We start from the raw sequence: 11,889 nt of genomic DNA, 5'->3' as shown, positions 1-11,889 counted from the left end.
TGACTGCCTGCCGGGACATTCATCCGGGATGGAGGCGGAACTAAAACACTATATCTCACAAAACAGATTTATCCCACTCGACACGCCACCCGACAAACCGGGAGGATCCGAGACGCAAAGATGCGACAGACCGCCGACCTTCCGGGTTCTGTACTCCGCCAATGCATCAACACGTCTGGAGAGAGAGAAGGAAAACAAGAAGCGAATAAAAATTTTAGAAATTACATAGAACTCTTTTTTAGTAACAAAAAATTGGCCTGCAGTAAAATGTTTGTCATGGAACATGGCTAACAGTTTTGTAGTTCTGCTTTATTTTTCTACACAGTTTAGTAGACGCGTTAGAAAATAGATCCGGGAAAAAATGAAAAAAGGAACCGAGACAGGGGTGTACGTTAAGTCCTATTTATAGTGTAGGTTGGTTTACTCAGAGAGGCAAATGACTGGTTGAGACAACCGTTAACATATTGATCTTTTTAGGTTAACACTCTTTATGTTTTTGTTTTTTGTTTTTGTTTTTAGGGAATGGCGTAGTCGCGTCAGTGGGAGCCAATCGAGCATCGTATTTGTTAATTCTGCCAATCATAGACCCTAATACGATTTTAAAAATGCAACTGAGAGCAGAACCTGGAAATGATTTGGTAATTTTTTTCTTTCTTTGTGTTGTTGCTCATCTGTAACGACAAAATGAGAAATGTTGACCAGGGACAGTCACCGTCCCATAATAACTTTCAACTGTTATTCCAAGTATCCGTTAGCGTTTTGGACCTCCCATTGTTTGCCTAATTAGTTTGATGATTGTTATGGTCTTTTTAGTTGATGACTTCATTCCGTTTCCAGTTTGTTCTGCTTCCATACATTTGGCATAACGAAAAATACAATAACGTTACGAAGCGTAGCAGGCAATTGAGAAGATGGTGGGATTTGTTTACTGTACTCTTCCAGGACCTTTCTGCAGGCACGACCATTTCTAACCTGAAGAACAACAAAGCCTATACAACGACTGCGTTATGAGAATTCGGGCGTTTACGATTCTCAGAACAGCAAAGCCAAACGTATCGGAAGAATCTCTTTATAGTTGTCGGTTTTTTATTTATTTACACTCGATGGATGTAGGCAAATTCTACCGTGCGTGGGTTGCATACGAATAATTAATAGCCCTACGTTGTGCCCGCCATCCAGTGTAAACGCTCTCGATTTTTACACCTGGTGTGTTACCTGCGACCCGCATGACTCTTTAACGCACATTTCCCCCCGTAAACGTTCTATTACTTAAATTTTGAATCTCCCTCTTACGAACTAAGTTATGGCAAGTTACACAGTTAGATCTCTACGGTTTCTACACTGACCTTGATTCCGACGCGTAGTCTACCGATCCGCATGGAGTGCCATCACTTGAATATGGCCAGCATGTGACTAGCTGAACGATGCTGATTCTGGTACGAAAAAAGCTTGGACATTCACGTGCTCGAGCAGCCTCCATTTTGTTTGCTCCAATGCCAACATGACCATATGCTTAAACTCCATTATAATAGGTCTAAACAAGTGAGAGAAAAAGAAGGAAATCTTTAGGAATAAATTTACATGCCAATTGATTAATCATAAACAATTTCACACTCGAGGTTTACTGTCTAAGCTGTGGCTATGGGAACTACAGTCAGTATCTGAAACAGAAGATCTTTTATACACTAAACAATGCACGACGTGATTGTGCTGAATTTCAAAAAACGGTCAGGAAATATTCCACACAGCTGGTAATAGGCTAGAAGGACTATTTCTAGACGAGTAGATTATCCGTAACAAAATGTATGTGCCAACAGCCCATCGTCTTCCTCGGCATGAACAAACGAAACGAATTTGCTACAGTTCGAAACTGAAAGCTTGATTTCTTTAATTGACAAATATCTGTTGGATCTCATACATACCGGGAAAACTTAGTCCAATAATACAACCGTCGATGCTGATATTGGTCATGCTGGACTCCTTTTAGACTGCAAGCGTCGTTTGGAGAGACAGGAATCGAACTGCACGTGTGTTGGTACACTCGTCGCTATAGAGAGTTGGAGACATTGGACCCCTGCAAATGGCGGGAAAACTATTGTACCACTTTTCTTTTAGCAAAGGGTTGTTTTGTACCCCCTTCCCTCTCGTTTACCAAAAGAAAAGAAAAAAATTATGCCGTTGCAATAACATTTACCGCGAACAAAAATTGCAGCGATGAGAAAAAGTAAACAAAAAAAAATGGGACAGAAGAAAGGCAGGGTAAGCACTGAGCAGCGGCCATCATGGATTTTTGATGCCCCTTCCCCCAGTTTGGATGTGCTGTTGTAGTCATTATCTGGAAAATTGGTAACTTCTCGAAATTGTGAAATAAATATATATACGTATATTTAAAAAAAAATAAATATCGATGGGATGAAGGAAAAAATAATCATTCGAGATCACATTAGCTGGGTTCAGCATTTACGTTAAAAAAAAGTAAAGAGTCCAAAAGACTCGAACCCGAGTAAAACGAATGGTAGTCTTATACAGTGTATCTTTTTCTGCATTCAAAGTATTAGAGCTACGAGTGGGTTTGTTTTCATCTGTTCGGCTTGACGTATTCACAGTCTTCTTCAGACGAAATGATCCCGCGTTTACAAAACCCCATAATGTGTTAATTGGACAAAAGGAACATAAAGCGATGATGTTCCCATGAAATCTCTTTGTAATCGATCTCGTTAGTCAAGTTCACATGCTATTACTTTGGCTTGAAAAACAGCAAGGTGAACAAACCCACACAACCAACAAATATCTCAACGAAGCGAGGAACTGAATGAACGTTTCACCGAGTGGAACATTCCCTCAGCCATTTCAAGTTTCCGGAGAAATGTTGCGTAATGGAAAAGGGAATCATTTACAAAAGTTTCATTTCTCGTTTATTAGGCTGTGCTATTGTGCCATGGAGTTTAGTCCATTTTAAAAAGCCCAACTGGATTTGCGTCTTCTTTGAACTCTTCTATTCAGGAAACCAAATAAGCAAAGTGGTTGAAATCCCACTAAGAAACATCACTAAATCTTCGACAATTTCAAAAATGAACATGTCATTTAGTTTCTTTCTATTCCCGAGTTCATAAATAGAACAGCGTCGTAAAAATACGCAACTTGTGATCTATGGTCGCGGTAACAAGGCTTTCTTGACATTCCAACCATTACACAATCATCCCTGGACTGTCCTTTCTCGTGTTTGCCGTAGCAGCCTCAGCAGTAGAGTCTAAATTTAATGTTTAAAGCAGTTAGAGTTAGGCTACATGCTGTCTAGCGTTGATCCCATTGTTTCACGTGCATACTGAAAACAGTTCTTCATGGAATACACAAATTAAAGTTCTATACGCAATTACCTGTGCACGTGTGTTACAGTTTTGGCTTAATGGAATATGAGTGCAAATTTTGTTACTCGGTTACTAGCACAGAATTTTTCAGGCGAATGCAGAACAGTACAAAAAGAAAGTCACGTGCAGAAAATAGATTAACGATTTTAGAACCAAACATTTTGACTATAGCCACAAAAAGAATTAACAACTCCGAACGCTTAACAACCCAACAGATTGGAGTCTGCAAATTTTTCCGCAAACGCCAAATACCCTATTAAATACACAATATAATATATTTAAAGCCAGTTTTCTGTGTCAGGCATTTTTTATAGTCTCACTCTTTCACAAACCATAAGATCTCTAATTTGTTGACACGAAATGTCCTTGCACCATTAATTCTCAAAGCCAGTCTTTTCCGTAATAATAAACAATTAATCCAACACGCATTATAAAATTTAAAAAAAGCCTTTCATATAGATTACCGCAACCTTCTTCTGATTCATCTCTCTCTATATACATCAGGTCAGAATAAGGCATCCAGCAGAAGGCAACAGTTAAAGACGTCGACCTCATTTTTGGCTAACAGGAAATATCAATAATTCTGCAGCCGTTGTTATTCTATGTTTTAACAACAAAGAAAAGAGGACGCGCCAGCAGGAGGGGTTGAAAAAAAAAAATCAGCCAACCCTGCTTTGAGTGCTGCGCTTATTATTTTAGCCGATGTGTGGGAAACGTTCACTCTCGACCGACGGCTAGCGCCAAACCCACAAACGGAACAGATGGTGGCGGCCATCGTGTCATTGTGCTTTAACATCTAATACGGGGGAGGACGTATAACGGGCTTACGTGTACCGATTCCAGCACAGTCAAACGTAATAACGAGATGTCGAAATGGTGGTAATGTGATCAACAACAACAAAAGTTCGTGACGCAGTGGGAAAGTGTGATTCGCTATCAGACCTACTTTGAATCGTCTTGGGTGGGTAATAGGTGAATGAAGCGCGAAAATTTAAAATAAAAACGACGTCATTTTATAATGGGTGATTTTTTCATTTAGTCATGCGAAGCGTGCGCTATACACTCGGACGTGGGTAGAAAACAAAAAATGTCTGAAACGAGTAAAGGAGAGAAGGGCTCAGTGATGTTTTGTCGTGTATTCCGGGACGGTGGGAAAATGGAAGAGAGCGCTGACTCTCCAGCCAAACAATTCCGCACCGTGTCGTCTGTCTTCTTAGAACAAGATTTCTTTTCATCTTCTTTTGTTGTCTGTTAGTAAATTCTTTTTCTTTTGCTTTTGTATATTTTTATCATCGCGGTCCAGCAGTCGAGCGGAACGTTTCAACGCAGCTCACCGGCGGGATGTAACGCAGGTATACGAACCAAAAGTGGAAATGAAGGCTATCTGCATTTTAGTCGAGTTTTTGATTGAATTAAATTGAAAATAAGGTATAGATGGTACACTCGTTTCAATGGTAAAGGCAACGCCGAGTTGTGGTTGTTTGAATTTAGAAACAAAATGTCGCATTGGGGGAATTTTAAAGACCAATATAGTTCGTCGGCTAAGCGAATTTCGTTGCAACTCGTTTTGTTGAAATCCTGTTGGAAATGGCGAATGGTTCGTGACTGGATGATTTCCTGTTCGTGAAATCGAATGATCGTCACGTGAATAATACAAGTCAATACGCAGTAATGTCCTATAATGATGAAATGAAATCAGGCAGTTCCAAGCGAGGCGATATTTGGGATTTTGGCACAAATTCGCTTTAAAAGAACCGACGTGAGATTACGCGTGAATACATGCATTTTTGAAAAGAAAAAAAAAAATGTATGTATTCCGTGCTGCAGGGGCCGATGAAACGAGTTAAGGGCGAGCGACTGCAGGTGAATCGAGTACTTACCGTTCGTCGCTAGCCACACTGCCCACCTGTCATGGTCTACCGGTCGACTGACTCGCCTCGGCACATCATCATCTATTCTCCCCTCCCCTTTCCTCTAGTTTTCTTTTTTTCTTCTCTTCTTTCTATTCGTTCTCTGTTTCTCATTTTCTTTCATTCGCTTTGAATACGCGCGTGAGTAAGCTAAAAGGAAAAAAATAATCCTTCGTTCGTCCGTGTTCTCATCATCCCCCCGGCAGGTAGCGCAGCCGTGTGCGTGCAACGGAATAAAGAGGAGGCCCCAGCTGGCCCCCAAAAAAAAAAAATTACGTGTGTTGGGTGTTGTTGTACTTTTTTTTTTATTTTTTATCTATCCTTCCTTTTTCTCTCTCTCTCTCTCTCTCTCTCTCTCTTCTCCATTTTCTCTGTCTGCCTAGATTTCGTTCAGTGCGTCAGCGGATCCCAGACGATTCGGCTCGACAACCTTATCGCTCGTTGTTTTTCGTTATCCCTACTCCTTGTGTTTGTTTTCTTGTACGTGTGTTCAAGTGGTGTGCTTTGTATGCTGATCATTTCATTACATCCTATCTCCAATCATCTCTTCTGTTTGATTCTCTCGTCGCATGTAATCCCTCCCGTTTTGTTCTCGAATTAAGTTTGAGACTTCGGAGCGTGTTGCCTCCTACAGTTCATTTGAGTAAACCGTGCGACCCTGGAAATCAGTCGAGATAAACAAATACATTCAGTAAAGACCAACCTGGGCCCAGTGCGATGAAGGACTGGGTTCGATATTGAAGACATTTTGCGGCCATTGTAAACGGGAATAAATATTGCCACCGTCAAATTCGTGTACGCTGAGAATCTGATTAAAGAAAATTGACAGACCGTGATTGAAAAAGAAGAGAGAAAAAATTGACCAGCTGATTACGGTTTTGGAATAGTTGAATACCCCACGCACACACACACACACACACTTCATTCTTATATTTATCGAGGTTTCCTTCGTTTCGTGTCGGTTGGTCAACCTCCCCAACGGCTGGGGTTTCGCTCCTAACAGTGCCCCGTTGTGTGTGTGTGTGCGCGCTTGTGTTTTATTTCCATCCGGAATTGTGTGCGACAGGTGTTCCAGGTTTTCCACAGTGTTCGACTCGCCTTTTGCTTCTGCCTATTTTTTTTTTTCTCTAGATCTTTCTGAATTTCAGGTGAGTTTTGCTGTTCAACGTTTCTTATCTCATTCGTTCTGTCTGCACCATTTTTTTTTCCCTTTACACACGTGCCATTTCCAAAATGGAACAGTTCTCGTTTTCTTGCCTGCGTCTGAGCTTTTTAGTTAAACGGTTTGTAGAACGTGAGGAATAGTTCCCAGCTTATCGGGGCCATTTGCCTGAATTGAAAACAAAGCTCAGTGTCCTTTACTGGGAAATTTGTATTGATTTGTTTTTTCGCCACGTTTGTCCTTATCGTTAGCTCTGTGCACAGCGTCGTTTTACTTATTCGCTAGATTCGAGAAAAAAATTTTTATTGTCAGGTCTAAGCAATCGATTCGTTGTGCTATTGCAATGATTGTTTTTATATTTGCCCTTTATTCTTGGCTTCGAAAATCAATTTCAATTAACAAATTCAAGGGGTTCCGGTTCTTATCAATTAATTCCTTCTCTTAAATCTCCGTCTGCATATTGTTCTTCTACATCTTCTGTGTAGTCGAGTAGATAATCCTTTTTCATTCGTCTAATTGAACAGATTGAAGAAAAGACTTGGAATACCTGGCGTCCATTTGTCGCAGTTGTAGCGAATCCTCATCAAATCAAACAACCGAAATAAAATAGTGAGCCTTAGCAATCAGCAATTGCAACGTTGCCATGTCTCTGTTCTCCAAGAAGCGCAAACCGGTCAGTCACATGACTGGCGAAACGGATCATCACCACAACAACAGCGGGAGCAACGGACCATCATCCGGCATGGAGGAGACGAGCGGTGGGCGTCATCCGCATCACCCACTGCCTCCTATACCGACTAACGGTCACCATTCGCTGCCACCGTCCACGCCATCGCGTCATCATCACCCGACACCGAGTAGTAACAGCGCCGCGTCTGTGGCCAAAGTCACGCAACCCAAATTGGTCTTTCATTGTCAACAGGCCCATGGCTCGCCCACTGGACTTATCTCGGGCTTCACCAATGTCAAAGAGCTCTACGAGAAAATTGCCGAATGTTACGACATCCAACCGGCTGAGGTGAGTATCGTTTCGGCTTTTTACGCAACTGTAATTTTTTTTAAGCTGTACGGTATTACCATAAAACCTTATCTGCTGGAATTTCTATTGGCTTATGCATGTTGAATTGCAACTCTTATCGTAAGTTAGAAAAAGGTAGGAAGGCCGGCAGCTAAAGGGGAATTATTTTTGAGATTCTTTTTGGGGGGACGGTTGGGATGCCGTGACTGAAGAAAGAAGGAAAAATACAGCAGAATTCAAACTTTTCCTTCAGTTGTAGGACTGCCAACGGGTCCAATCAACTCGAGAAAGGAGCTGCTTGGATGTGAAGAGATCTTCCACAACAACAACAAAATAAGAGCCAAAAGCAATAACATTATGATAGAGGGCTTTATTCCATATAGAAACATGTTTATAGCCGAATTTTTTTTTAAGGATTTCCTTTCAAACTGAGCATCCCACCTCTACAGTAAAACAGCCAACATCTATTCCGAATGAGACAGTCGTCTGAATTCTTTCCTGTTAACGACACAATCGACAGACTTCACTATAGGATTCAGGCCTATAAAGGGCTTCTTTTTTTAAAGAAATATGAGTAGACTACGTTTAACTGCAAGTCTTCTTCCGCTTTTAGGTGGCTTCGGTCAGCCCAAAGTTTAGACGCTCCAAGCGTGGAATATTTTTTTCATTTTACTTGTTTGCCCTGAATCGTTTCTTCTTTCCTTCTCCCATTCCCTACTGGCATCGATTTAACGACGCCATTTCGTCCAAGACATCCTTCATTTGTTTTCTCTCTCAAGAACCGATGGGCATATTTCCAAACGCTGAGAATTAAGGGTGGAGTAAGAAACAAACTGAAATGTTATAGTCTTGCATAGTTGCTATCCTACCTGTGCATAATGTAAATGCAATTAGCCTACAGGGCGTCTAAGGTTATTGCTATGTTCTATTCCCGGTATTAGTGGGGGGCATCCACACTGTGTGATTGACGCACGAGTTTCTATTTCAAATGTATTCACATTGTTTGACAGATCCTGTTCTGCACGCTCAACACCCACAAAGTGGACATGAACAAGTTGCTCGGTGGCCAAATTGGACTTGACGACTTTATCTTTGCACACAGAAAAGGTAAATGGTTCAATATCATCTTTTCACGTTTGTACTGAATGTTGACCAATTCGTTTTTGAAAACAAACAGGACGACCAAAGGAGATTGAAATTACTAAAAGTGAAGACGCTCTTGGTCTGACCATCACCGATAACGGGGCCGGCTACGCTTTCATTAAACGTATCAAAGAAGGCAGCATCATCGACAGGATGAAATACATCAATGTAAGTGACCCAAATGAAATAGAAACGTCGGTGAAAAATGCTCGACATGTCGACGTGCACGTGAATTTCCTTTTACGCTCAGTCACGATGACGTCACGTGATATTCTTAAATGCCGCATAATCTATACGTCTTGAAAATCCACGGCAATTGAGCAATCGGGCCGTGAAGATGGGGTCGGATTTCGTTATCACGATTGTTTTCCCAAAAGTTTTAACCTTGGTCTATTTAGATATTTTAACAGTCAAACGGTGGGTTAGAATGATATATAGACATTCCTTTCATAGCGCTAGATTTTAAAGCTATATTATTTGTTTTTGTCTGATACGTTCGATTCGGTTGAGACGCACCTGTATAGTTACGTAAAACTCGGACGCGATCCCCCCCTTCCGATGGATTTCCATTTCTCAGTTTGTTTTAGTGGAACTTTGCTAACGGCTTTTTATTAACCTGTTTTGTATTGTTGTCTAGTATGTTGTACGTCTCTTAGATGGCTATCTTTTATTCACGTTTTCGACCAACAAGAGCTTTTAACCACTGTCGGTACATGCAACAATGTTCTATAAGAGACAATTGAGGGTGACGGTGTGACAGATTATAACCGAATTTCGTATGCTAATACTGACGTAATTGTGAATCAAAAACAGCGAAAAGTAGAAGCCATATTTTGGTTAGGTTTTGCAAGTGTAATTCATATGCAAATTTTGGAATGTTTTTAAGGTCGGTGACCACATCGAGCGTATCGACCAAACCAGTCTGGTAGGCTGTCGCCACTACGAAGTGGCTAAAATGCTTAAGGACATCCCGAAAGGCACCACATTCATCATGCGGCTCATCGAGCCCCTCCAAGCCGGATTCTGTAATTCTCCTTTTTTTAGTTAAAAAATAAAAACAAATCCCATTCTTATCGAAAGTTGACCATCTTTTGAAACGAGACTATGCATCTTCTGAATCATTTTTAATTCGGTCTTTTCTTTACTTCCATTTTTCTCTTGATGTCTAACCCTGGAAATGATGAAATGATTCAAATTTCAAAGCCAACATTGGACCCAGAACGAATCCTGGAACGGCCAAGAAATCGTACGGTTCTGGCAAAGAGACGCTACGTCTACGAGCTAACGGACCGGCTCGTGTGGAAGAAGCTGTGAGTATTATTGATTCAACAATTTCATTTTCTTTTGAGTATTATTTTTTTTTTCCTCCTTTTTTTTTTCGGTTCTCTGGAACTGAGAATTTAATGTCACGATGATCGTTCGAGGGAAAACGGGGCACTGGACGTTGATTCGTTGTTCGGCCGTTAAAAAAGAAAAGAAAAAATATAATAATAGACCTCAGAGGGTGGTATAGACGAAGACTTCCAAGCGTGGCCTTCACGCTGGTCTTTCTTGTTATCTCCCTATTATATTTCAGGCTATTGCCAGTGCTAACGCACTTTAGTTTTATTTTATTTTTTTTCTTACCGGGAGCAAGAGAACGATGAAAGAGAAGAAATGAGGAACGTAAAGGAGTAACGAGAGAATGGAGGGATATTAAAAAAAAAAAAAAGCTGGGAGTTTTAGGTGGTGGATGGAATCGTTGTGGTTTTCCTTCCTAAAATGGAAAGAAGACGAACTAGAAAATACGAACATTTTTGCAGTAAAATGAAAGGAAATTTCCCATAATGTGCACGGTGGCCATTGAGAATCACCGGAGTTAAAATGGAATTCACAAATGATCGCCAAGTCTTTAAAAAAAAAAAATTTAACCTAACAAACCACTAAACAATGAATCCGAATGATATGGTCAAATGAAATGTTATTGTGTCTTTTATTAAATCGTTATTTATAGTTTCTCTTGTTTTTAATGCAGCCCGACAGCGTAGTTGAAGCAGCAGTTGAAAAAATCAACAGCCTCTTGGAGAGCTTCATGGGCATCAACGACGCAGACTTGGGTAATTGATTAAAACAGCACCAAATGATCAGTATTAAGTAAAAAAATGCTTTTTTGCTTTCCAAAAATGAATGTACGAACAGCAACCCAAATATGGGAGATGGGCCAGGAAAAGACAAACACCATGGATTTCGCCGAAGCCATCGACAACTCCGACCTAGAAGCTTTCGGCTTCACTGATGACTTCATTTTCGAACTATGGGGCGCCATCACGGACGCCAAAGCCGGCCGATTAAGGAAATAAGACTCTATTACATGACCATATAAGAAAAGAGGAGACCAAAAGAAGAAGAAGACAAAACAATAAAGAACCAAATATAGAAAACCAACCTCTCCGCATTTCAGACTACATAATAATTTCCATTCCAACTTATATAGACCGACAGTCCTAATTTCCTTAGTATTATGAATTTTTATGATTTTTTAAAAATATGTTCCTGCAATTAATACCCGAGAAGAACGCTTAACATTGTCTACTTGTGTTGTCATTTCTTTGTTACACCCTCTACCTTTTCCTGCGTAGTCGTGATTGTCGGTTTCAGATTTCTATATAATATTGAATACTAAATAATAATGATCCCCCTCCCCCCTCCACTGTGCTAATAGTAATTATATATTTTTTTGGTGCATCCGCTGGAAGTGGATATCCTTGAGCTGATTCATTGATGCAAAATATGTCACAGCTTTTCTTTTTGAAAAGCGAAACGATGGGTACTGCATTCTTAAAAAAAAGAAAGAAAAATATTATTATTAAAGGTGTTTATGTGTGTATGTGTGTGTTTGGGCGTGTGTGTCTGTAACATATTTTCGTCTAGCGTCTTTTCTAAAAGGCAGAAAAAAGGCAAGAACAGAAAATGCTAAATCACCATTCCAAAAACATCCAAAAGTCCTGTTATTAGCATGTCATTACCACATTAACTGAGTGCAATCTACCATGTGGGGTAAAAAAAAAAGGCCAGATTTTTAAACATTCACCGAATGTTTTTAAATCGAAAAAAACGAAGGTATGTCTGACAATCATAGGCGAGTATGACGACATCTGGGCGCACATGTGTCCTCGCCTTCTTTCAAAAAAACCTTTCCTGTTTTCTATATACGTGTGTCATCAAATGTCTTTCGTATTTCAGTGCTGTATCCCGTTTGAAATACAAAAGAATTGACTTGTGTTCGGCGTGAAAAAGTCTGCAAGAACG

At 40.3% G+C, this 11,889-nt stretch overlaps 1 protein-coding gene and 1 long non-coding RNA gene across 2 annotated transcripts; one reads left to right on the top strand and one right to left on the bottom strand.

Annotated features, from left to right (window-relative positions):
• Positions 1-267: 267 nt before the first annotated feature.
• Positions 268-5,308, bottom strand: LOC116925202. The gene is made up of 4 exons (XR_006644414.1): positions 5,249-5,308; positions 1,923-2,074; positions 1,347-1,534; positions 268-972 (listed from the first exon to the last, which is right to left on the bottom strand). It is a non-coding gene; the product is annotated as an uncharacterized LOC116925202 (long non-coding RNA).
• A 356-nt stretch (positions 5,309-5,664) lies between these two features.
• Positions 5,665-11,862, top strand: LOC116925197 (PDZ domain-containing protein GIPC3). Its single transcript, XM_032931851.2, has 8 exons — positions 5,665-6,426; positions 6,965-7,458; positions 8,469-8,565; positions 8,636-8,769; positions 9,488-9,626; positions 9,805-9,911; positions 10,616-10,697; positions 10,780-11,862. The coding sequence occupies exons 2-8, from the start codon at positions 7,084-7,086 to the stop codon at positions 10,938-10,940; spliced, it is 1,095 nt and encodes a 364-aa protein (XP_032787742.1). The 5' UTR covers positions 5,665-6,426; positions 6,965-7,083; the 3' UTR covers positions 10,941-11,862.
• The last annotated feature ends 27 nt before the right edge of the window (positions 11,863-11,889 follow it).

The sequence above is a fragment of the Daphnia magna genome, linkage group LG1 (assembly GCF_020631705.1).
Source record: "Daphnia magna isolate NIES linkage group LG1, ASM2063170v1.1, whole genome shotgun sequence".
NCBI lineage: Eukaryota > Metazoa > Arthropoda > Branchiopoda > Diplostraca > Daphniidae > Daphnia > Daphnia magna.
Note: the sequence above shows the minus strand (reverse complement) of the source record. Positions and strands in the feature narration are given on the sequence as shown.

Coding starts and splice junctions, on each gene's coding strand:
- LOC116925197 (XM_032931851.2), top strand. CDS start 7,084: ATGTCTCTGTTCTCCAAGAAGCGCAAACCGGTCAGTCACATGACTGGC. Junction 8,566..8,635: donor TATCTTTGCACACAGAAAAG/GTAAATGGTTCA, acceptor GAAAACAAACAG/GACGACCAAAGGAGATTGAA. Junction 8,770..9,487: donor ACAGGATGAAATACATCAAT/GTAAGTGACCCA, acceptor AATGTTTTTAAG/GTCGGTGACCACATCGAGCG.